Source organism: Condylura cristata, unplaced genomic scaffold (assembly GCF_000260355.1).
Source record: "Condylura cristata isolate star-nosed mole 26May11 unplaced genomic scaffold, ConCri1.0 scaffold00007, whole genome shotgun sequence".
NCBI classification, from domain to species: Eukaryota; Metazoa; Chordata; class Mammalia; order Eulipotyphla; family Talpidae; genus Condylura; species Condylura cristata.
In genome coordinates this window covers 8,960,112-8,987,425 of record NW_004567108.1, presented here as the reverse complement: position 1 = coordinate 8,987,425, position 27,314 = coordinate 8,960,112, and the positions used below count along the sequence as shown (strand labels likewise).

At 35.5% G+C, this 27,314-nt stretch overlaps 1 protein-coding gene across 3 annotated transcripts in view; it reads left to right on the top strand.

Annotated features, from left to right (window-relative positions):
- CDH12 (cadherin 12, type 2 (N-cadherin 2)) overlaps positions 1–27,314 on the top strand; it is a 746,064-nt gene that overhangs the window by 518,962 nt on the left and 199,788 nt on the right. For all 3 annotated transcript variants that reach the window (XM_012721921.1, XM_012721922.1, XM_004678065.2), the window contains one exon: positions 3,688–4,103. In XM_012721921.1, the coding sequence (XP_012577375.1) occupies positions 3,873–4,103 (231 nt within the window). In that variant the 5' untranslated portion in view covers positions 3,688–3,872. The remainder of the gene's footprint in view (positions 1–3,687; positions 4,104–27,314) is intronic.

Below are 27,314 nucleotides of genomic sequence, written 5' to 3'. Positions count from 1 at the left end.
TGTGAATCTTCTCACCTCCTGCACCTCTGGCCCACACCCCAGTTCTTGTATACTTAAGTAAATAAATATTAAATAAAATTAAATAAATAAAATTAAAATAAATAAATAAATAAGATCCTTATTAAAGGATTAAATTTAAATAAATAAATTAAATAAATAAATAAATAAACAATGTTCTAAACATATCTGAATTCCAAAACTACTTAAAGGAAATTGTTATTCTCAGTGGTTATTTCATATCTAAGTATCCTTCTCTTGGGGGACCATTGGTAAACATCTTTTTTTCTGCTCAATGGAACGTTTAACTCCAGAGACTCAACCTCAGCTTTGAGAAGTCTTGAGAAGCCATTTTGACCCTACCAAAACTGAAGAAAAATGGACAGATAACTATTTTTTTTTAACTTTATGCCTTAAATCCAGTACAGAACATAAAACACCCTTGCAATGATATCCTTTGTAACAAATATGTCATCTTTAGGGTTCATTCTTTTCCATAGAGTTCTGACAATGCCAAATAAGTTCACTGTTCTTGTTCTGAGAACAATGGAGTTGTGCTGGGACAAGTACCAGGTTGATGTCTCCGCCTAGTTTTCCCTGATAATTGAAGCTGTGTTTCATGCCTGAGGGAGTTGTTTCCATTTCACTGAAGGATCAGAGTCCTTCAATCTCCTTGCATTACTTTTGCTGTGATATAACACTTTAAAAGCTCCCTGGCTGACAACTGTGGCCAGAAGCTGGAATCAGCTGGGAGTGCATCCGAAACTGAAAATAATATCTGTCCATCTATTCACTAAAGGGCAGCCATGTTAGAGTCTTGGAGTGAATTTTAGGATCTTCCTCAGAATGGTAAGTTAGGGAATGTGTAGAAACACACCTTATAATTGACAGATGAGATAAGAAGTCGTAGTCCATCCTATATAAATGCATAGATATAAGAACATTGAGATATGTTCTCCAGATGTCAATTGCTTCTTAACCAGGGGTTGCTTTATTTATTTATTTAAAGATTTATTCATGTATGCTTAAAGAACTTGGGTACAGGCCAGAGGTGTGGTGGGTGAGAAGATTCACTAGAGACAGAATGAATAGCAGAACAGACAGAGTTATTGAAATACACTGCTGAGGGGAACAGCAGGCTGGCCAGCAGAGGTCTGCCACACCATGTGGGTCAGCTCCCTGGTGGGAGATTGAATCGGTACTGCAGTGGCTTTGGAGAGCTTCATAATGCGGTGCTTTAACCTGTTGAGCCGCAGGGGAGAGCCCCTATGTATTTTATTTTATTGATTAAAAAAAATCCAAACTATGTCAAGACTGAGGATGATATTTAAATTCCGTTGTCATGTGGGTACAACAGGCTGTGTTCTCATTGAGTCCCCAGTACAGAGTCCCCAATACAGACTAACTCTAAAGAAGACTGCACAGCTGGAAACATCTTACTTTTTTTCTATGGCCACACTTATGTTCAATTCCCTGGTCTGTATAGCACTTAAGTGTGGACTAGTTAGACAATGGCAAATGAAAAAAAAAAATGTTCAGCCCCCAACCAATCCTGTTTGCATATTGGTCCTGTGAATTATTGTACTTTTTCGTGCTTCTGCTTAGAATTTTTAAGTCTCTGTGCACCCTGGTGAGTAAATGCTGGAAGCCCCCAATCTCTGATTTCAAAGGGGACTTTGTCAATTAGAGAATGCCGATCCCTAAGTTTAAAGAATATCTGAATACGCCTAACAAAACAAAAGTTGTCTAATAATGAAATACCTTGTGGGTTGGGGAAAAAATTTAGAACTAGGGGTTTTTAGGTTCCTTTTCTTGCTACAATCTGAGATCCTTGACACATTCATCCACTTACTTCATTAATACAAGGAGAGAAGAGACAGGATTTGCATTTAAACCTGCTCTTTGGAATCAGTCTCAGATTGCATGTGCTATTGTTAAGTTATGTTATTTTTACCAAGGCAATGCTAGCTATCAATAATAACCCAGTTTAGTTTTTAGACACTTTTGACTTTAAGGAAAGGGGGGCAGAAGGCAATAATATATCAGCATTGATGAATATGGACAAATGCAAAACATCACAAATCTCAGACACTTTTTAAAAATATTTATTTACTTAAGTATACAAGAACTGGGGTGTGGGCCAGAGGTGCAGGAGTTGAGAAGATTCACAGGAGACAGAATGGGGAGCAGAACAGGCAGATTGATAAAGTACACTGCTGAGGGGAGCAGTAGGGAGACAGGAGAGATCTGCTGTGCCATGTGTGTGTGAGGTCCCTGGCCAGGAATCAAACTCATGCTGCAAATAGCTTTACAGTGCTCAGCTTGTTGCACCACCAGAAAGGGACAATAAATAAACACTTTTTTAAGAGAAATGACTATAGGTGGCAATGATCTCTCAAATCTTAGTCATGATAGCCCATGTTCCCCAAAAAGTGGAAGAGAACATTTTATGGAACAAGAAGGCAGAACCCCAAATTGCATATACTAGACTGGGTTAGGGAAACCAGAGTTCCCACTATCCCACTTTTCTCCTTATAATTGCCTCCCCGTTTATTTTGTTTTGTATATGTCAAAACTAGGATTGAAATGAGTTTGAGAAGAAACTTAGATGAAAGGGGAAGTTCAAGAAAAATAAAGATTTGGATGCCAGTGTTAGTAACTTTAAGTAGAAAACAGATGTCCTCTAGTTTTGGAAGTATCACCTATAATTTCTACCTTCCAAAATTGGTGGCCCTAGGAAACTTTAAAACTTGGGGGCTTTGGACCCTGGAGTTAAATGTATAAAACTGCCCTGACTAGATCAGAGTTTTTATGTCTGACATGGGAAAAGTCACAGAATTGCTACAGTTCTTTTAACCCTCATTGAAATTTAATGGCACATACAGGCCATTCTGTTTGAGTGTGTGTGTGTGTTTTGTTGTTGTTGTTGTTGTTTTTCCCCCACAGCATTGATAATTTTGCCTTAACTTACTAATTTGAATAAGTGTTTATTTTCTATTGCTGATTTAAGAAGGATCATACACTCTCACCTACTGATTAAAAAGGATCATACACTCTCTACTCAATTGACCTAAGATAAGCGAATGCCAACACAAACAAAAAAACAAACAAAAAACAGTTATAAAGACAAATTGAAAGCTTACAACGTTTAGTGATATCATTTTCTTTGCATCTTCCTGTTCAACTAAATGAAATGGTTTCTCTTTTAAAAATCATATTCCGCCCTTTTTTCCAAATCAGTGTTTTATAATCTTGACCTGGTTTGCTCCTTACGAGAGAGCAAAAATATGGTCTAGTATTAAAAAATATTTAAATATATAAGATAACTCCCCAGTAACAGTCATCGAGCCCAAAATGTCAGCAGTGATGAGGTTGAGAAAACCTAATCTGAGTTAGTTCACATTAAAAATATGGATCTGTGTTGTATCCTTAAAATTACTAAAACTAAATTGTTTCTGCGTATGATGCAACTTTTGCTTCAGTGTATTGCTTCAATGTAAGGTCTTTCAAATCTATAAAAGAAATTTATCCAAGTTAACAGGTTAAACACCAGTGATCATTTACCAATATAATTATTTTAAAGTCTTTCCTCTCCGTGTCTTTAAATGTTGGCACACATAATGAGAGTTTTCATGACTATCATCATGTAATTCTATCAATTTAATGCATCTTTGTTAATCTCTTTTATAGGTCCCTTTAGATGGAATATAATACAGTAGAAGCCTTTTCATCAAAAGGATTAATGCCTGCATTATCATTTCTGCAATAAAACAGAAAGCTAAGTGGTAGCAGACACACACACCTCAACCTGGATTCCACAATTCTACATTAAGTGCTGGAGTTTTTATTACTCTGCTGAAAGAAAGCCTTTGCCAATGCTTACACGGAACTGTTTATCCCTGCTTCTCTGGGTCCTATTTGATGGAGGTCTCCTAACACCACTTCAACCACAGCCACAACAAACTTTAGCCACAGAACCAAGAGAAAATGTTATCCATCTACCAGGGCGGCGATCACATTTCCAGCGAGTTAAACGTGGCTGGGTATGGAATCAGTTTTTTGTGCTGGAGGAATACATGGGCTCCGAACCTCAGTATGTGGGAAAGGTAATGACGTGTTTGTTTTGACAACCACTTGGTAGCCAGGGGGATTATGCATTATGTATTGTGTGTGGCTGTTTTGCGCAGGAGTTGAACAAACCAGTGACTAGAACACTGGAATCGAAATCCAACAGATCTGATTCATTGGCCCGGGTAAGCTTTGGATTATCCCTTAATTGCCCTTTGCTTCAAATAACTGTGGTTATTTTAATGAAGTTATTATATATTATGTTCTTACTTTTGACATTTATGCTAGAGACATGAATTGAAAATATATAAATGTTGTTAAAAGTGTTGGTATAGTACATGTTTTCCTTGAAGGTGAATTCTGGGGTAATCTTCCAAGGAAAGACCCAGAAAAAGAAACACAGGCACAGTTATCCTAAGTGGTTATTGACATCCTACAGAGATCAGGGTATCTCCCTTCTCCCTTAAAAACATGACAGAGTATTTGAGTTGTGGCTCAGAAATATTTGATTTGACTTGCTTATGCTTTATAAATAACTTAGTATATGTTTTGCGGATTATTTATGAACCTATTTAAGGCCAAAGTAATACATGTCAGAACCGAAGTTTCTACACATCAGTCTTCAGTAGAGGGCATGATTTTGAAATCTTATTTCAAGTTTGCAGATCCTTTTTTTTTTTTTTTCATAAAATAGTTGCTAGTAACTATTTCAGTACTTTTATGTTATTTTTATATGTAAAATTTTTGACTTATGTTTAGAGTAGATGGAACTCTCCAATGCTGCCAAAAATATTTTTGAGGAAAATTTCTTGTTTTGATTTTTTTTATTTCCAAAATATTTTCTATATTTTATAATAAAAATAGAGAAGCATAAATGTTTAATATAACATAAAAAAAATCTTTAAGTCAAACACAAAAATGAGAAACCGTAGCAGGAAGATTATCAGGAAGCTTATACAGAAAGATTATGTCACTTGACTATCAAAGTCTATAGAATTTTCTGAAAATCAAAACTGAAGAGAAGCATGATGAGTTGTATGATTCCAGTGTTAGATCAAAGGAATGATGAAATCTATTCAAGGTCTAAATTATATGCACTATATTTGTAGAATTTATCCTTTGCAAAGGCAGTTAAAGAATGTTGAATGATACAGTGGATAAGGTCTATGAGTGGAATTTTTTTTTATTTGAAAATGAACACATAGTCAAGTTGTTCTAAAGTGTATGTGGTCCTAGACTAATATTTTTTTATGAGACAAATCTCTGTATATAAAAGTTGGGTCACACTAAATCAGCCTTTGTGTGCCATTCTGGCAGTCTTAATTCTAGTGTTGTACAAAAAAATACATATAGTGACATTAAGTAGAACTACTTTCTTGGCAGACTACTTATAACTAAATGCGGGCTAGCTGTGTGACCTTTGGACAACTTTATGAATGCTGGTACAGGTGTTCTGTGGGGTATGCGGTGAACCTCAAAAATGAATGGATATTCAGGGAGAGGCTTACAGAGGAAACACGGACATTGAAGCCCAAGTGGTTCCCATGCAGCTGAGGGTACTCCATGCAGATGCATCTATGTCCCCACATAACCCAGGAAAATAGCTGTGTAAGAAAAATGTGAGGAAAACATGAGAACCCTGATGTGATTGCATGTGAGCATATATGCTCCTCTTTGTTATCATCTAATATATAATCACAAAGTCATTTCTATGTGACATAATTCCATGTTGGTTTTGGTAAAGTTGTTTATTTGCGTTAACTTATATAGGATGGAGTTTTGAAATCCAGGACAAGTAAAAAGGTAAAATGGTTCTAAAACTCTGCCTCGTGAATATCAGTTATCTGGACTGAGTGTGTGACAGGAGCAGACATTGCATTGAGGTGCCTGGCAAATATCTGATGAGAGGGTATTCTTTGGTTCACACTGAAGCAGATCCATGGGCTTTTGTTGCTAGAATCTGATGTGAGAAAGTTGACATTTGTTGAAAAATTAATGAAACTGACTTCTAGACAGAATAGGATTTCACATTGCAGTGGGTAAAGGTAAAAATGATCTAAGAGTTGCTTACATAAGTTTTGCCTGAAACTTTGAAATCTACCTTTGTAATTCTTCAATAGAGTTTGGAATGATATTTATAAGTAGTTTAAAAAGTGTCAATCTAAGATCTAACCTATTAAATTAGAGCGTATTTTCACAGGCATATGGCACCTCATGATAATTTGAAATATGTAATGAAAGCCCCTGGTTCTCAGGCAATGCATATTTTTAATACTAATGAAACAATAGTTGCCAAGATTTCCTTTCCAACATGGAAAGTAATTAAACCTTAATTAACTCTGTCTTAATGATTCTAATGTGAGGACAGTGGTGTAATTGGGAGCAATTCCAACCACTACATGTATGTGTGTAAACATATACAAATATTTTTATGCTCCTGTTCTTTCTAGACTGTGAAACATTTCATTGAAAAATGAATTTATTAAATATTATAGAAATCAAGGCTAAAGAAAAAGACCAATGCAAAGTGCCAAGCCTGGTGACCAGCTGAATTACTACAACTGGCCTTCAGATTTGATGTGTCTTTGCAACAGAAGCATTTATGAAAATGTGAATTTGTATAGTTCTCATTATTGAAAGTTTCACTTATTGAGAGAATAAAAAAAAAAAACCTTACCTTCAAATCAAAAAGAATTTCTTTATAGAGTTTAAAAAACAGATACTAAGTGGTTTAGTGAATATTAAACTCAACAATTATTATTTTTAAAGGAACTAATATTAATGTTAAAATGTTTTCAAATAAGACCAAATGCATTTCTGTTTATAATGAATATTACTTGAATTTATAGACAAAGAATTCTCAAGATATTCAGAGGCAATACCAATTCTTTCCTCAGACAATTATTGTAGATTTACTAAAATGTCTGGGTACCAATAAGGTGTCATTAGAGGTTAGCAGAAATTAATTTGATCAGCTATATGTTTAAATTAAAATGCCATCAGTTTCTCAGAGCCATTAAAATACACATACACAAACTCCTGTAATATTAAACACACACACAGAGTTTATAACTTAGGCTAAAATATATAACTAGGTGCCTACGTCTGTCTATGCCACAGTCTCAGATCTGCATTCTAAGAAGATGCTTTCCATTTGATATTTGAAAAAGAACTTAAGGAAATGAGGTAACCGTCCAGGTTACCTCAGTGATGTTTAAAACTAGGTGGTTTAACATGGCAAAAATATTTAAATATATGTAATTCCTAACTTCATAGGCATCAATTCATTCAACATGCTTTTGATTGAGAATACTTTACAATTTGAGAAAGTTAAGCATAATGGAGATGGATTGAAGTGTGAAGGTCCTTAGAATGCAACTGTAATAGGTACAACTTACTGAGTACTTCTTTGGATATTGCTTTAATTGCTTTACCAACACACCCATTGATGTAATCTTTGAAACAACATCATGGGGGAGATTACTAATGATCCCATTTTCATCTCAGAAAACTTAGGAACAAAAAGTTAAAGTAACTTTTCCAGGGCCCAACATTCACTAACTACTGAAACTAGATTATGACCAGAAGAGACACAGGGTTAATCCATATATAGATGCTAGTCACAATCACTTAGGTGGGTAATATGTTAGGAAAATTTGCAGAGTTAAAAAATCACATTAAATTTTAACTGTGAAACAAATGAGTAAGAATTAAATAAAGTGAATTAGTCAGAGATAAAATTAAGTGGTAAATCGTGTCATGGAAAATGACTTAAAAATGGGAAATGACAAGGTACACTGGCCGATTCAAATTATGAATGAAAAGACTACAGGTTTTGGCAGTTAGTGAACCAAGTTGACCCTCTCCAAGTGGTGGTAATGATTCTCTCTAAGCTTAAAGAACGAGCAGATAGCTACAGCCAGCAAATGATGTTTCGGAAATGTAGGTGAGTGATATTGATCTATGTTGGATCTACTCGGCTGAAAGTATGTGAGTGTGTTTAGAAAGATATTTTTTATTTTACTTTCTGTGTTTTTATTTATTTGTTTGTTTATTTTCTGGATGGGAAGGCTTCATGACCCCCTCCCTTGCGTATATATATTTGTGCATGTCCTCTTTTTCTTATATCTGTATATTCAAAATATTGTTTGGTCAAATTGTTTGGTGGTGATAGATGAAGATAGATGGAACAAGGCTACTGAAATGAGGGAGAAGAAGGATAAATACCGAATACGTTCACTTATATGTGGAATCTAGAAAAACTAAACAAAGGGTCAAAGGCAGACTGTGAGATTGACTTGAAAGCAGACCATGTTTGAGAAAATCAGGTGAGGGGAGCAGAGGGAAGGGGGAAGAGTTAGAGATTAGGGTGGAAGGAAAGCTGGCGGAGAGTCCGGGAAACTGTGGTTACTGCCCCTGAAGGGAAAAACCCTATATCGTGAAAAAATAAACAAACATAAGGATACTTAAAAAAATTAACAAATATAATAATTTTAAACAGTGAGGAAAGCAAATAAATAATAAAATAAATATCACCCTTTCACTGTGAGGCTAGATACAGGTATTCATTCATTGTACATAAAAATAAAGACAGTAATACTGGGTTTAGTGCCCAGTATCAAAATCACTTCTAACTGTTCTTTATCTATTATTCTTATTGAAATAGGTTCTATTTTTGGTCCATCTTTATCTCTTTTACCCCTTTGATCCTTTTTCCTTTCTCACCCCTCTTAAACTCAGGATTCTCACTTCTCTCAATAGTGTTTTTGTAGGGATTTTGCTCTTTTGACTCATCCTCTGTAGAAACTTCCTGTACTCCTAATGTCTGTTTAGTTCTTCAGTTGCTTTACTAGATATAGTTTCTAGAGACTCTTTCCGTTTTGATGTAAATGGCAACATTTCATTCATTCTTGTGGCTGAATAATGTTCCATTGTATAGCTGTAGCACATAATCTTAACTCAATCATTTATCAATAGGCATGAGCCTGTCTCCACATTTTAGCTCTTATGAATAATTTAAACTTCCATATTAAGACACCACACAATAAATCTTATTATTATGCCAGTAATCATGGGGGGTTAGGTTTGCATTTTACTATTGCTCTAATAAACAATAAGCCATATAATATTTGAGTTGATAATTTCATGTTCTTCAGATACATGCCAAAGAATCGGATTGCTGATTTCCAATGTTTTCAACTAAATACAGATCACTTTACACAATGGTCATGGAGGCTTACATTCCAAACCACAATATAATAGGTTTCATCTTCCTCTATCTCCTATCCAGTACTCATCAAAGCTCTTTATTTAATATATAGCCTTGTCATCGGTAGGAGATGATGTCTTACAGTAAGTTTGACCTGGATCTCACTTACTAATGAATAAAGATGTATGTTTCTCCATGTTAGCTCTTGATCTTATGGATGTTTTCTCATGTACCAATGGAAATTGGTATGTCTTTTTTATAGAATTATCTATTTAGCTCTTCTAATTTTTTGGGGGGGGGCGATATGTTTTTGTTGAATTATATTAGTTACTTTTTGAGTTATATTAGTTTTGTTGAATTTTGTGTAGATCTTGAATACTAGTCCATAGATGGATGTGCAAATATTTTCTTCCATTTGGTATGATAATTTTCATTTTAATGATAGTTTCTCTCATTATGAAGAAGGTTTCTTATAATTTATTTTTAACTTTTTGAAGAACCTCTATACTGTTTTCTATGATTGCTACACCTATTTATATTCCCCTCTAACATTTCTTATTTCTTGTCTTTTTGGCTAATAGCCATTCTCACAGGTGTTCTGTGATAGATTATTGTTGCTTTGACTGGCATTTCTCTAATAATATGATATAATGAACATCATATTATATGCCTAATGGCCATGTGCATGTCTTTTTTGGCTAAGTGTCTATTCAGATTTTATACCCACTTTTAATTTTTTAATATTGTTGAATTTTATGACTTCCTTGTATATTTTGGATTAACCCCTTGTCAGATGTGAGATGTGTGATACGCAGATACCTTTTCTCACTAACTAGGGAGTCATTTTTTTTGAAGCATGTTTATTTCACTATGTAGAAGTGCTTCAGTTTGATGTAGTCCCATTTGCTAATTTTTACTTTTGTTTCCCCTTACATTGGATTTAAGTCCCAAAACATATCTCTAAGACCAATGTCAAGAAGCAGACTGCCTATGTTTTCTTCTATATATTTTATTATTTCAGCTTTTACCTCTAAGTTTTTCCTCTTAAAGTTGTAATTTCCAAGAACCTATGGATGATGTTAAATGAACACTTACTTTAATGTTATATGTGTGTAATCCTGCATGACTAATGGGTCTGCTAACAATTATTTTTGCTCTGGAAACACCATTCTTTGTTTTATTAAGGACTTCAATCAACTGGTGAGGTACACTTGTACTTTGAAGGTAAATAATTATTCTGAATTGACTGATACCAATTTTATTATCATTCAAAAATATTTACAGAAATATCTCAAATAATGTTTGATCAAGTATGTGCACACCCTACCCCAAAAAGTTAACATGCACTATTAAAGGATTGATAGACTTAGTCAGATGCTGATAAATAATGGATGATAAACTAATCGTTTAGAAGAAAGAAATGTTGATATACACTGAAGACTTAAGGTAAACCATTCTTTAAAAAGCTTTAGATGGTAGAACTAACAAAAAATATGTGATTTTCTACATCAAAATTCTCTTGTAAAAAAAGAGAAAGAAAGAAATGTTTGAATCAACTCATTTTTGCAGAATTATAAATACAATATGAAGGAAGAAAAAGGAATTCTGATAAAAGAAAAGTCCAAGAAAAATCAAGGTTTCATAAGGAACTACAAGCACTTACATTCCCAAGAAACTTAGTAATCATGTGTGTGTGTGTGTGTGTGTGGTGTGCATGAATATACATATGTGGATATATAGATATATATTTATATAAATACATACTAATACCATAAGGCACTGTCATTTTTTGGTATTTTTTGTTGAATTTGATTTTTGATTAATAAAATCATAATAAGAATAAACAATAGAAATTTTTATTTTATTAACATAGATACAGTCACATTGCATAATAGTTTCTCTTTCTGTAAGTCATCCTAAATTTGCAGAATTTCAAAAATTAGTTATGATTCATATACCCAATAAAAATGTAAATCATAAGATTATGCAAACACATTTTAAAAAGTTTTTCTTTATTCATCTTCCCTTCTCTCTCTGTCTACCTCCCCCCAACCTATATCTCATCACCTGTGTGGTCCATGAGTCATGAAGCTTTGCGAGAACTTTATAGTGTAGACTTCATGGTATAGTTTACTTCTAAAGTGTGAGCTTTCAATATTAATTTATGTTCACTTGAAAATCCAAGTTTATTATACCAACTCATTTCTCATTTAAGACTTAATTTTTTTAAAGATTTATTTATTTATTCATACAAAACTGGGGTATAGGCCAGAGGTACAGGGGCAGTGAGAGGATTCACCAGAGACAGAGTTGGGAACAGAACAGGCATATCGATAATGTATACTGCTGAGGGGAGCAGCTGGTGGGTCAGGAGAGGTCTGCTGTGCCATGTGGATTACCCACCTGGCTGGGGATCGAACTCACACTGAAGTGGCTGCAGCTCATTTGCAGTGCTGAGTTCTAACCTGCTGCGCCACCAGAGAGAGTCTAAGATTTAAATCTTATGCATCCTCTTAACTCCTATCACATATACAGATCTAAGAACCTCAATAGCATATTCAAGTGCCCTAAATCAATTTCATATTTTTAATCCATGTGACTGTCAAATGGATTGACTTTGTTACTAATCAAAATATCCTTAGATGCCTGCTCTTTCTAACAAAACATGAGAAAGAACTATTCTAGCTCTTTGTTACAGTCTTTGCAGGTGAGCCTATTTTATTGCATGCCTTAGTTCTTAAATATATCCATAGTTTTATGGTTTCTCTCAACATGGGAACCTGTCTTTGAAATAATGATCTTTTGATATGATTAGGTGGCAATATATTTAACAGGAAAATTGTTCAAAGTGAAATTTGGAAAAATGAACAGCACACAGATGTTCTAAGTTTATTGTCAAATATTCAATACTTATTGTAAGCCTGTTCTTCTCTCTCTTTTACAATTTCCTATCTCCTAGCATGCAGTTTTATATGTTTTATAATAGTTCTGTCATAAAGTCTTTGTGTATTTATTTTAATTGAATTGGCAGGAACTTGAACAAAATTCAACTCTCTTTAGACTAATATATGGACCACTAAAGCAGCACTTTGAAAAATAGTATGTGCAGCATTAAGGGTTGGACATTTATTTTTTTTCTCTTTCATTCTTCTCTACCCAGGCCCATGCTTATGATGGTTCTGCCCTACTTTTAATTATCTTTCTGGTCTTTCTTTTAACCATTTCTCTGTATTATTATAGACGTTGTCCAACTGTGTTATATTAACATTAGGACAGAGTTGGAAGGCTTTGTTTCTTCTCAGGTCTTATGATAACTCTAATCATTATCCACAGGAAATTATGTATATGTATCGATCTGTATGTCTAATAATGCAGTGGGCTACACATAAGCACATTATATTATCAACAGAATTAGCTTGGGTGCCTTTATCACAAATTCTTACTGCAGTTGATTACATATGCATGTGTGCTTGTATGTACACACACATATGATGTGCCAGGATGTGTGTATATGTGTGTGTGCATTAGTCCTCCAAATATTTTCTATTAAAATATTAGCTAGTAAACAGTGTACTCTGTTTCATAACTTTGTTAAACTTCTACAGATTCTATTTAATAACATTATATGTGTTGGGAGTGACTAAAGATTTACTCACAAGGACTGAATTAGGGCGGTAAAGGCCTTGCATCCAAGGACTGCTAAGGTGGTAATAAACTGACCTTGCATCCGGGATGGGACTAGCTGAAGGTGATAATGAACTGGGCCTCACATCAAGGACACAGCGATAAGTCACCCCCTTTGGAGTCTGAGTTTAGAATTTATATAAGAGACCCTTCCCCCTTTTTGAGGGGGCAGTAGCTGCAGACCCCACTCTAGGGGCTCCGTCTCAGCTGCAGTCCCCGGGAGCAATAGACTCTGCTTGTTCAGCCTTTCTGCCCAAGCCTTCCTCTCTTGTTGCCGGTCACAGAACTTGGCTACAGACTCATGGCGTCCATCCCTCCTCTCCGCCTTTTCCTTTCAATATGTGATCGTAAGATATATCTTTATATCAGAACAAGATTCCTCATTAATGAGATAGGACTCATCAGTTACAGAAGAACCCTGAATAAGGCAACTTGTGAAAAATGTTAACAAAAATAGGGAGTATAGAGTGAGCTAAATGATAAGTATTTCAAATTTATATTCTTACTTTCGAACATCGAGTTTATGAATGCAGATGGTTGCTTATGCCACTTGACATGTGAATGAATTATTTTGGTACCAGAAACAATCTTTACTTAATTCTTCAAAAGTGAAACTGCTTTCTTAAAGACATCATTTATACCTGTTCATTGTTCAGGAGGCACAGAAAAAATAATTGCTACTGACTTCTAGTCAATATAATTTAATAAATGAAATAGCTATTATGAAAGCATATGATTTCTACTCCTACAATTATTCATAAAGGAGAGTCCCTATGCGGCAAATACCAGTGCAGTCATCTAGAGTAGACTTTTAACGTGTAATCATATTCATGACTAAAGAATGGTATTGCTTTTTGTTGTTGGTGTTTGACATGGGTTGTCAAGAACTGTCAGTCTTTCATTATTCCATGAATATTGGAGGAAGACATGAGATGTCTGGGTCAGAGAAAAGGAACTTTATTCTTCATGGCACAAGGAGCAGCATAAGAATCCACATTAAGTCCATTTCCATTGTCCCAGAGGCAAAGTGAACAGCACATACAGCTGTTAGCAGAAACAGGGGGGGTAGCCTTAAGGGGTGGGGGGTAGAGTCCAGATATATCCTGCCCTTTGTTTGGGAGGGAGATGGCATTTATCTATCAATGGGTAGTAAGTACACCCTGCCTCTTGCTTTGGGAGAAAATTCTATCTGAACTTTTTAGATTGTTTACTAAATAAATTTTTGAAAAAATATTGTTAACAAAAAAGAATGTTCAGTGCTTTCTATGTAAAAACTATAGGAATATGTTACAATAGAGAAGTTTCTTTCAAATGAATATAGTATATTGACTTAATAATGTAACACAATATAATTTAGTGACAGTGAAGTTAAAAACTAAGTTCTTTCTGTAATTTAACTGAGTCTCTTTGTTAGCCAAAAAGAGGTCCTTTTCTTTCTTTCTTTCTTTTTTATTTCTTCCTAAGCAAGCTAAAATTAAGTCATTTCTTCCAGAGCTCATATTTTCTTCTATTCTCAATCTTGGAACTATGAAAGTAAAGCAAGGCTAGAACTGAATATATAAAGAAATGTGCCAAGTCTGTTTCTGGCTCTTAGTGATATTGGCTTCTAGAAATTAACTAGCTTCTCATAAATATAACTGCTTCACTATACATATAAGAAGTATAAGTATACACACACACACATACATACACACAATTTATATTACCAGTATAAATAGTTCTTATCTAAAATATAGGAAGTAACTTATCATTTAGCCACTCATTATGAATAATCACTAGGCAAAAAAATATACTAATATAAGTATACTATACACAAAAATTATACTAATATAATTATACTTACTTTGGTCCTTGACAGATCTCAATTGGGTCACTTGATCAAAATGTAAGAATCTCTTATTGTATCATAAATAGTGACTTATTGTAGTAAAGAGTAGGTATATATAGATATAAAATTATCTCAGTTTTACAAAGTAGTCTTTGTTGTATAATTTTGAAATAATAGGAGATAATTTGGAAAGTTTTAGATTAATTTATATTTGTAGCTTTTCTTGATAGGATAGGCTTCCTTGTATGAATTGTTCAAATCCAAAGATATAGTTATGGTAGCAGAAAACTATGCAATATAAAACCTCTTACTCTCCAAGAATACCTTGCATATGTACAAAGACTGCATGCCCATTGTAAATTAAATATACATACAGGTTATATTTTATATGAAACACTGACATATCTTTGGGCAGTAGATTTTTTTCATTCATGATAGAGTCTGTGAAGCTATTTGTTAATTTTGACCTCAGGTTACTTAATCCACATGGTGTATAATGTGCAGATTCTCAATCAAATACGATTAATATTACGTCACTACCTTCACTCCATTTTTTTTTTTTTTTTATCCAGTGTAGCCAACTTTTTTTCTGGATGGAATAGGTGATTTTACTCAATGATAAAATATTCATATAGGAATAATCTCTTGTGTGTTCTATAGAGAAATATAATAAGTTTCTATTTCCATAATTACTGCTTTGTTCCCCAAGAATCTCCACGTGCCGAAAGACAACCCATATGTTACATTCTATTCCCTGTGCTAAATGTAGCCACATGGTTTAACTAACAGTAGAGAATAATTTTCAACACACAATCAGAATAAGTGGGGACATATTACTAGAATTACTTATGCCTAGAATGTGATAACACCTATCATAAAACTCAGATCAAACAGTTTATTCAGAGTTAACAATGTATTGATGAATTCAGGATAAAGCCAAATAACAACAAATGAACAAAATCAGTATCACAGAGACTTGTAGCACACTAAAGAATAAATATTAAATATGTGCCATTAGGAAAAGTAATTTAAACACTGATTTAGGAGACCCCGGTTTTTCCCTGTTGGTTAAGACATTTGTCATGTATAATACATATCTTCTGTGTTCTCATTGCAGTGAATGATTAAAAGTTCATTTTGCAATTATATGTACATTAAAAAATTTGCATTTATGGAAGAAAACTAAATTTCATATTTTAGAATGCCAGTGTTTAAACTCACAGTTTAGAGGTATTAGATAGTGTATATATTTTTTATTAATATTGTGAACATGAACTCATGAATTCATTTGCAAATCATAAGTTTAGAGTTTGACTCTACTGATTAGATTATTGTCTAACATATTGTCTTTGATTAAATATCATACTTTAATTATAAAGTTTGAATATATTTAAGAACTTATTTTTTTTCATTCAGTTTCTAATATAGTTATATTCATATTTCAACAGTGATACATTTATTGACTGAATACACATTATGGAGTCAAATTAAGATCAAGTAAATGAATAGGGGAGTAATACAGTTCAATCGTGTAAAATACTTAAGAATAATTCTGCCTTTTCAATATACTAATCTTCTTGGGTGAGTGTTGAGAACAACAAATAGATATTCCTAAGTGGACAAGAATAGACCTGTGAGAAATTTAGGATGAAAAAGTAACGATTTTGTTACAAGCAAAGAATGAATATTGTAAGGAAGAAAATATAGGTTTCATTGTGTTCCCTGTAAGTCTTAGACTTCAATAACATAGATCACAAAATCAAGTCACTCTCACTTGCTATTTTGAGATGATTAGAAAAAAAGTCCCCATGTGGCAATTGAGCGGATGCCTAGTACTTTCTAGGTTATTTGCACCTGCTATGAATGAGCTCTCTTTGTGGCACCATCTGCAGAGGAAGGTGCAGACTGCAAGTGTCATTGTCCCAAGTCCCAGATTTCCTCAGCCTCCTCTGCAGGTCTCTGCTGATGTTTCCAAGGCAAGCCTGCACCTTGCAATGTGAAGGAAGAGGCTCCTTCTCCTCAGCAGTAATCCAGTTGAGCATAGTGTTTTGCCTGATGGCAGGGTGAGGTTATTAATAGCATCCATTTTTACTTCCAAAAGTTCCTTGTGGATGACAAATGATAGAGCTACCTTGGTGTGTACATCATTTAGCAAATGCCTGGGCCTCAAAGGCTATGGCAATGTTGTTATAGCTCTATTAAATCACAGTGCACATGCAGCTTTCTTGCCCAGGGCATGCCCATTGCAGTTGATTGGCAGAACATCCACAATCAACTGCAGTTTTGGCCTAAAATAACAGAAACACTCTCACAGCCTATTTTTGACATTGGTGTAAATTTTTTTCTTTATTTTTCTTTCAAGGACCCTGTTATCCCTCTGACCCATTTGGCTTCCATCAGCAACTCTAGAAATATTGGAAATACTAACTTGTATTAATATCCTTCATGTTACTATCAGAAGCTTATTCTGTTTTTTTTTTTTTTTTATAAATTTTCAGATGAAAGAGATCTCTAGAAAAAAAAAAACATGCACTCTGTTTTTAACAACCAATGTCAAATAAAACTTTGGGGACCTTTGTCAAGTCAAAACGTCCTGGAAATGAGGTGGTTCTCAGTAACTAAAGAAAACCATTCTATTTTCTCTTTTCCAGAATAGAGAAAAGATTTTACTGGAAGTAAATAAACGCTAGTCTTTTCTCAGAAGGCTAAATCCATTTGGAAAATTTCTAGTTGAGTTTTTTCTAGTTTCAAATACATATCAAAACTCTATCAGAAGCTAACTGTGTTGGGAGATAATTACTTTTTAATTTCCTCCAGCTCTAGGTATTACTTACACAATTTTTTAGTATGGATAGAAGAAATTGGAAGAGGAAATGATGTCATAGAAATGGTGATCCTAAAAAAGTTTCTGGAAAAGATAGGATTTCTAGTGTTTAGCAAGTGGTTCATACTATGGTTTATAAGTAAAGCATAAAGTAAGATTTAAAAGTTTTCTTGAGCATGATAGCAAAAACTACATTATGGTGATTGATGATCATAAGGGTTTTAAGAATTCATCTACTCTTTCAAGTTCTAGCTTCTATTGGTTATACTTATGTTCAGTTTTGGATAAATGACATAATGAATTTTACTAACAGTGGACGATCATCCTTATCATTAAGTTATCAGGTAGGTGTTAAATTTCAGAAAGAAGTTGTAGGAATAGGAAATCCCTGCCTTGGTACAAAATTTGGGACTCACAAGCACATATGAGATGAATTTGAAAATTGTGAGAGATGCCAGAAAATGTAAGGGGCGAGATGTAATATTAGCAGTAATTACATGCATCATTTAGTGTTTTCTGATTTCCCTGTGGGAAGTATTCAGGTGTTATCTTGTGAATTCCCTCAGCTCACGCATCCCATCCCAAGAATGCAAAAGTGGAAGAATAGAGAATTTCAGTTACGTGTCACAGGTGCAACAGCTTACATCAGGGAGCTGAGGTACAAAGCTAGGTCTCCCTAAAATCAGAAGCGGCAGAGGAACCTTTGCTGAGTAGCCAGCACAGCATTTAAGTTTAATATTCTCCATGCCACATAAAGTATATTAGGGGAGTAAAGTAACCTCTCAATTGAGACCAGACTCTTGATGAAAAGCTCTGGACAAGCACCTAGCTTCACGCCTATTATTCATTCTCATGATGTCAATTTCAAGGAGAGACAGTGATGATGCTGAATTGGCTATAACTTAAGACATATGTTAATTCAGCCCCTGAAGGAACACGTCACAATTACTCAAGTATTGAATAAAGAACATCCAACGGAGCTTATGTTTCTGTGAAAATGAAGAGCTGGCACGCAGCGAGACTTACAAGAAACTACTCCAAATACTTTTAGGCAAATCAGAAATGTGGAGTGATACTTCTACTATTCTCCTTTATTTTTCTAGGATGATTTTTTTTTAAGAAACTCTCTAAGATTTCCTAACTTAAATAAATAAATGTATTAGAGATTAAAAAAAAAAGCTTTCATCAAACATCTACTTTAAATATATAACATTGCGCAACATATTTTTGCTGTGTAAATGGTGGATTCCCAAGAGATTTCAAATTCTGCTTTATAAAGTTCCTTGATGAGAAAGTTTGTTAATTTGTTGCGCTTTGTTTGGTGTGCATCTTGTTTATGTGCTGCCTCTACCATTTGTTCAAACAAGTTTTGGATACAGTTTATTAATTATTTAAGGGACAGGAAATGCAAACCAAAACAAGATGATTAAAATTGTCATTTCTTGTTCATATTAGAAAGAAAGGGACTATATCAGACAAGCAAAAATAATTCAGTGTGTGTGTGTGCTCAAAAAAAATGTCAAAATTGAATTTCATTTCTGTGCTACACACAACTGGTTATATGGTTTTGTGAATAGAAGAGAGATTAGAGACAGGCTGGGTGGGCTGTCATAGGTGACTGATTCCCCAGAAAATATCCACAAACACTGGCTGAAAAGAGAAGATAATCACATATAATTTCAGCAGCTGTTGTGCTCACTGAAGTGAAACCAATGAATTGTAAAATAAGACACCAACAAAACTCCTACTCCCTTATTGTTGTGAAATATACTTCAGGAAAGATGATAGGAGAGGAAAAAAGTCAAGAAAAATAAAATTTAATATATAGTGTCATTGGGTTGTATATATGCTTGCTTTGTGCATGGAAAGTTTGAAGCAGCTATACATAATAGTATCTTTCCCTCTCACAAAATTTTTAACCAATGTTTCCTGAAATGTGTAAAGAGGTGACACACCAAAAGGTTCAATCCTGGTACAGAACGGTAGTTAAAAGAAAATATACTGTGCGATAAAAGGAATTTCAAACTATCTGTAAGTCCTTTATTTTCAGTTTTTTGAGACGAGACATACAGTCCTCCAGTAACAATTCTTTAAAGTCTGACTAATTTCACTCTCATATATGTGTGTATATATATATATATATTTTTTTTTTCTGTGCTACCTCAAAAGTAATCTTTCTTCAAATCACTTAACTTTCCCAGTTTCTGAGAAGTGTTTGCTAGGCCCTGTGCTCTTCCACCATCTTTTTCTTACCTTTTCCCTGTCTGATAGGCCATCATAAGTGCCTGGTAATTGGTTTTCTTCTGTGGTTCCAACTAAAACACAAAGACTTTGATAGAAGTGATCCAAGCTGGAATTATTTTAAAGGGAAGGAATAGAGGAAAAAACTAGCTCTTTTCCTTTAATAATTTATGTTTTGTCACACGTGTATTATCACTGCCGATGACAGATACAGTACTTAGATCAATTCTTTATGAATACTTAGAAAATAAAGTAGGCTAACCAATGAAACTGCTCTTGTAAGCAGAGAAGAGGATCCAGGATTAAAACCCACTTTGAAATAAATCATACTGACTTGGTCTAACTAACACCAATGCCAAAAAAAGTTTACTATATGTTTCAAGTTGTATATTCTTCAATGTATACTCTGTACTGATATTGGATAATTATAGAGTAGCATTATATTTCATTTAAAATAAGGAAACTGAATACAATTTTCAGAAAAGATTATTATTTGGAATCTAAGTTAGATTTTCTTAGCATATGATAAAGAACAGTAGTGACTATAGCTCTTAATTATGTAAAGTCTCGTGCACAACAGAATCACAGTGGAGAGTTCACCTAGTCCCATGAGTGGAAGACATTTCTCTTCACATGTGTTCATCTTCAGGAAGGGTCACCCTAACAGTTAGTAGGAGTTATTTTATCTCTGCCTTCCTTAAGTTAGTTAGGGTTCATCACAATTTTTAGAATAATTGTTATAAGAAAAGGAAAAATAGAATATCAGCTTCCTTCCTGAAAGAAGAATAGCTCTTAGGTAATATATAGGAGACTACATTCATGATAGGAAATCACTCTTAAGTCAGTTGCAGGTGTTTCAGTGATCATACTTAAAGAAATACTGCCCTCGAGTTCAAGAACACTAATTGGTGATAAAATCACATCTTACATGTTATAATGTGTAATCACATCTTACATGATCTTAATATGTACGTGTGGGTGGGACAGATAAAATACTCACCATTTTTTGTTGACATCAGTGTTGAGCTTTCACTGGGGAACTTCATTTCTAATTTGCCAGATTTTTTTAGAAACTCACCATGAAATAGCAAAGTCTTAGAAACAGACTGTAATTTCCTCAATGCTCTTAATATGCAACAGAAAGGTGTCTGAAATTGTCACTATAATCCAATATTCAATGAATCCCAGGTATGTGCAGCTTAAAAGGCAAGAATTAGGTAACAGAGATACTGACATATTAGTTACAAAATATATGTAGTGTTTGTTTAGAAGTGTTTAACTACTGTGATATACCATACAAATTTAGACTGGATCTATTAGAAAATTTCAATTCTACTAAGCTCTTTTTTAACTTAATTAAGTAGATCTTTGTGAACCCCTACTGTGTGTTAGTTTGTGTTTAGACATTGGGGGTAGAATAAAGAACATACAGTCAAGAATATTTAAAATTATGCAGGCATGATACAAAAAGCTGAATGTCATGCAAAACTAGGTGACTTAGACATGGAGATAACATGGCTCAAGAGGATCAGCTGTATTGATACTGATCTTCTATTGGTGATTGCAACCAAGTATATGCAGACCTAAGCTCATAGGATGGTGTAAACCCCTGTTAACTAAAAAGAAAAAGAGGTTGTGGATGTGCCACAGAAAGACAGTTTCATTCAGTGTAGTGCCCAGAGGGTTCAGGAGTTTGGAAGTAGATTAGAAAGGAGATGTTGGAAAAATCCCAAGGAGATTTTCTGTAGTAGATAGTAACTGACTTTAGTTTTTGGTAGTAGAAAGTCAGTATTTAAATGCCTGTGGAGACAAGGAAAGGAGAGAACTATGCCCAGAAGAAGCTACACTGCAAAGCATGGGTGTTCAATATGGGGAATTTCTACGATGATCAGACAATCTGAGGAACAACACTAAAGAGTTAGTGAGGCGAAGAAAGTAAACTGAAAGTTTTCCAAATGCACCACCTCATGAAAGCTATCCTGTACATGATAGGGCACTTGCTCTGTGTTCTATGGAAAGCTGAGCATATTTTCTACAGAGTTTAATGGACAGAAATGGGCATCAGGGCTTGAACTAAGGCTGCTACAGTTTACACAAAGACAAAAGGGCAAATTAAACATATATCTTAAATTTAAAGGCAACTGATACTGGTCAGGGCAAATTAAATATATATCTTAAATTTAAAGTCAACTGATATTGGTTAGGGGATAAAGGGGAGTACTCAGAATTACTGGTTTCCAATATTTGGGTTGTCCTGGTGTTACAATATAAAGCTCAATCGATAGTAGTAATTTTTAAACATCATCTTATTAGAGTTACTATATTATTTGCACCAGATTTGTATTGGTAATAGATAAGAACCACTAATTCCCAGCATATTTATCTGTCAACATCAGCATGTGTATGTATCAATTCCAGCCAGGGATCTTTAATTCATAACTTTACTAAGAATTTGTTGACAATGATTGAACCCATACGCTGTAATGAGAGTTATATGCAAATTACTATAGAATTAATTCAAGCATAAATATAAGCAACAAACTATAAATTGTATACTCCATAATGTATAACTCATAAATAATGGAATATTATCAGAATGTCTGTTCAGAATATTAATTCATATTTTCTCTTAGATGCACAGATTTTCACTGATGCACAGGCTACTGGTATTACACAGTTCAGTGCTGGATGGCATTTCCTTTTTCATTGGTGTTTGCGATCATTTACACACACAAAAAAAGTCCTATTAACCCTGCCTGAAAGTAGTTCTGAAACAATAAGTACTTTCTATGAGGACTTTTTATTTGTTTGTTTCAGGGAAAATCATTTATACCTAGATTCTAGATATTAAGCTTAAAATAAAGTGTCTCTACACTAACAATATGATCAGTATCATAATAACTTTCATATGTGTTAATACCTTTTAGTAGCATATGTACAACACAGAAATCACAGTCACAAACCAAAAAAGAAACAATGGAAATTAATTAATGTGTCAAAAACCATGAACTACTACAGATTTACTAAAATATTTTAATCATCCTCAGGATTTACTCTTGACTTATTTTAGTCTCTCTCCTATGCCTTTTCAAAAATATGATTTTATTATTTTAGAATATTTACAAGTTTTAACCTATAATGGCATTCTGTTTAAATTAATTCTTATTCTTATGACCTTATATTAAGAGAAGAGAGAAACTCATCGTGGTGTTTGCCTTGGTCTACCAGGAAGCCATTCAGGCTCAGTCTGAGGTTGGCAAGGTCAAAGGGAAGTCTGGCCAGGGCTTAGCCTGGAGGCTGGTGAGTGCAAACAGCAGCCAACCCCAGGATTACCCTAGAAGTTGCTGAAGTCAACAGCAGACATGCCTAGTCTCAGTCTTAGGTAATCATTGGTGCACCAAGAGGCCTACCTGCGGTCGACCAGAAGAACAGGTCCTTGCTCCTCATAGAACCTACTAAGGGTGACCATGTAGCTGACATGGACTCAGCCTGGAGGCTAGGCAGCTCAACATGGAGGCTGTTGAGTGTGACCAGAAGGCCAGGCCCCACTTAGCCTGCAAGCTGCAGAGATCTGCAAAATGAGCAATGGACAGACCTTGGGATCAGTCTGAAGACTATAGAGGTTGACAGAAGACCAGCCCCAGGCTCAGCCTGGAGGCTACCTAGGTTAACCATGAGGCCAGTTCAGTCTCAACTTGTAGGCTGCCATGGTCTACCACATGGCTGACCCATGATCAAACTGCAGAGTCCCTGGCTCAGTCAACAAAGTGGTACCAGGATCTCTGCCAGAAGGTAGATTAACTGCCAGCCTGATAATATAGTACACATGGATTCAGTCTGGAGCTTCCCAGCGTAAAAAGGATTGCTGATCCAGGGCAAAGCCTGGAGGTTTCCAAAATCAGAATGCCTCATTACCAGGAATGATTACTAAACCTAGACCTACACTGAAGGCTCCTTAAAAAAAAAAAACAACAAAAAAAAACGCTGATCACCAGACCTGTTCTCAGGCTGGAAGAATGTGTGTAAAAGTGCCAGCCAACCTAACCCAGACATGGATTTGAACCAGTCTCCATATATAGGGGATGAATGTCAAAAGGCTGTCAGTTACTAGACTAAAAAAGCTGGAAACACCCAGAGTGAAAAAGGAGGACTGCCATGGCGTATTCTGGAGTTCCCCAGATGAGAAGGTAGATGTCCCCTAGCTCAGCTTGGAGTCTCCAGATACTTACCTGTTCAGGTCTCAGCCAGGAGGCTAGCCAGGATGACCAGCAGGTTTTGTCTGGTATCATCCTGAGTGGTAGAGAAATCAACTAGGAAGCTGGAGAGGGCTCAGACTGAAGGCTGCCAACCTGGACCAGGCAGCCTGCCCAGGTTAAGACTAGTGGATGCTGATGTAGACCAGGACAGCACTGGCACAAGCTGAAAGATTACTAGGTTTGCCAGGAGGCTGGCCCTAGCTCAGTGTGGAGGCTGCTAATGTTACCCATGAGGACAGCTTGGACTCAGCCTGGAGGCTGGCTAGGTCAACCAGTTTCTTTGCCCCAAGCTGAGACTGGCAGCTGCTGAAGTAAACCAGGAGGACAGCAATGGTTCAGCCTGGAAGATTATTAGGTGGACCAGGAGGCCAGACCCAGCTCAACCTGGAGGCTGCTAATGTTGCCCAGGAGGACAGCTTAGACTAAGCCTGGAGGCTGGCAAGTTCCACCAGAAAGCCCATAGGACCAGCCTGGATACTAGCAATGCCAACCGACATGCCAGATCAAGATCAGCTTGGGGGCAGCTGAGTTTGATCAGGAGGCCAAAAACTTCACCTGGAGGCTGCTGAAGCCCACCAGCAGACATGCCCCAGCTTGTTCTGGAGGCTACCTTGGTCTACCAGGAATCCAATCCAGGTTCAGCCTGTGGCTGGTGATTTCAACCAGTAGTCTGGCCAGGGCTCAGCCTGGAGGCTGCTGAGATTGACTAGGAGGCCAGCCCCAGCTCAGTCTGGCAGATGATGATGTCTACAGGAGGTTGGCCCAGCTCAGCCTGGAGACTGCCAAGATTACCAGCAGGCTGGCCCCAAGGACATCCTAGATGCTACCTAGGTCAACCAGCTAGCTGGCCCCAGACTGAGTTTGAAAGCTGCCAAGACCAATCAGAAAGCCATTCTAGCTTAGTTGTGAGGCTGATAAGGTCAACTAAGAGGCCAGACCAGGATCAGCCTAGAGGCTATGGAGATCAGTCAGCAAGCTATCCCTGGAGTCATTGTGAATGCTGACAAGCTCAACCATGAGGCTGACATTATCTCAGTCTAGAGGCTGTCTGGTGAGACCAGGCAGTCTGCCTAGGCTGACACTGGAAGCTGCCAAGGCATACTAGTAGGATATCCCAGGCTCAGGCTTGAGGGTGCTAAGGTTGACCAGGAAGCTGTGTTGAATTCAGCTTGGCTAGGTAGGTGAACCAGAGGTATCTGGTGACCATCAGTAAACAAAAAGAACCAGGAGTGCATTGGGTTTTTAAACTATGAATTAGAAGATGAGAATAATGTTTAAATAAAATGGTTTTGAGATGATGACCAGTCCAAATTTAACATATTAACTCAACATGGAAGTTGTCAGTACACTTAGAGAAACCATACTCTGTAATGAGAATTATATGCAAATTACTATAGAATTAATTCAAAGTACAGGCAGACAGTTGAAAATTGAAAATGCACATATACATCTACATTTAGCAGGAATTAATTTTTTAATTATTTTTATCACAACAAGTGTTTGGACAAAGGTGTACTGGATAAATATGTGGTGTGTTGCTGAGAAAATGGCATGGGGAGTCTTTAATTTCTACTTTCGATTTTCTTTTTGTACTCACATGTAATATGTAAGATGATGACTTTTTATCAGGTGGCTTAAATGTTGGACAATTTGGGGCAGAAAGACCTGTGACTAATTAGTACACGTTTTAGAATTTAGAATTAAATTCTCACAAACAGATAACAGGCTGGAGTGAGCAGATGTTCCTAAAGAGACCCTCACATATCATTGCTTCTTTGCTTCGGCTTCTCAGAAGTGGGCATCCAGAGATTTTAACCAGTCTACTTCTAATGTCTTTTGGGAATAAAAATGATGAGAGGTCTTCCAATTTTGGATAACATTTCCAAAATCAAGACATTTTATTATCTCCATATATAAAAGAAAAAGTACATGAAAATAAAACATAAGGCACATTTTTCTTTGAATACAGATATTTTGTGAATCAGATTTAGTGTAAAACTATCTCACACTATTTCTAATTAACATCTAACTAACAATTAAGAATATGTAACTGTGGCCCTCCCTGGTGGTTCAGTGGGTTAAAGCGCTGCACTAAGAAGCTAAAGTCACCTCTGCATGAGTTTGATTCCCGCCTGCCCGGGAGGTGACCACATGGCGCGGCAGATCTCTCCTGACCCGCCCGCTGCTCCCCTCAGCAGTGTCCTTCGTGGATCTGCCTGTTCTGCTCCCCACTCTGTCTCTGGTGAAGCCTCTCACCCTCCTCATCTCTGGCCTGTACCCAGCTCTATATGAATAAATAAATAAAATCTTAAAAAAAGAAAAAGAATACATCACTGTATGGACGGTTTTTCCTATTGATTTTAGCTTTTGACTCTTTAGGATAGTATTTTCATTTTACAAATTAAAAACAAAAAGGGGTTAATAAATTGTAATTTCTCTTCTGCGGTTACAGAGACAGTTAAATGTCAGGCAGAATGAGGGCAGAAGTGTTTGCATTTCATGTGGGTGTCCTCCTCATCTTTAGAGAGTGGGGAAACTGTAGTTGGCTTTTTATAAACGGCTATGATTTGCATGCTTATGCTCACTAGATATTTTCATATTTTTATATGTATTGATAAGTGATTTACTTCTGTAGATCATATTGAGTTCCAAATTGAGTTCCATTCAGTTCTTACTATTCTTAATGTTAAAGTTCACTGCAAGGATTTAAAATTACAAACAATGGTTAAAATAAATATTAATTTCCTTCTGTATGTCTTAAATTCAATGTTCATTCCCTAAGTAGTAAAAAGTAAAATTGTCTTAGATTAATAAAAATAGCTGTTATTTTTCAAAGGAATGTGTTATCTCAAAGCCATCCTTTGTTGTGGCTGGGAGAGGTTTAGAAAAATCTATTATTGAAAATATTTTCATTTGAAACTTTGATTGAGGGAATTTTTACAGAGCTTTAAAAGATCAATTAAATTTTATAGTCCCTAACGGCTAGTAATAGTTTGTATTTTCAGATGACAAATATGTCTTGTTACATATAAGGCTCATTATCAATGTCAGGACTCTAAAAATCTGTATGCGGAAATAATTCCAAAATAACTTTTGGCAAAAAAACCCTAAGCTGAGTCCAGTAACAGAACTCCATCTCTGTCTTTCATGAGTGATTATCCATTAGGGGAAATGTTTTCCAACTTATGACTTTTTGAAATGGTCTCT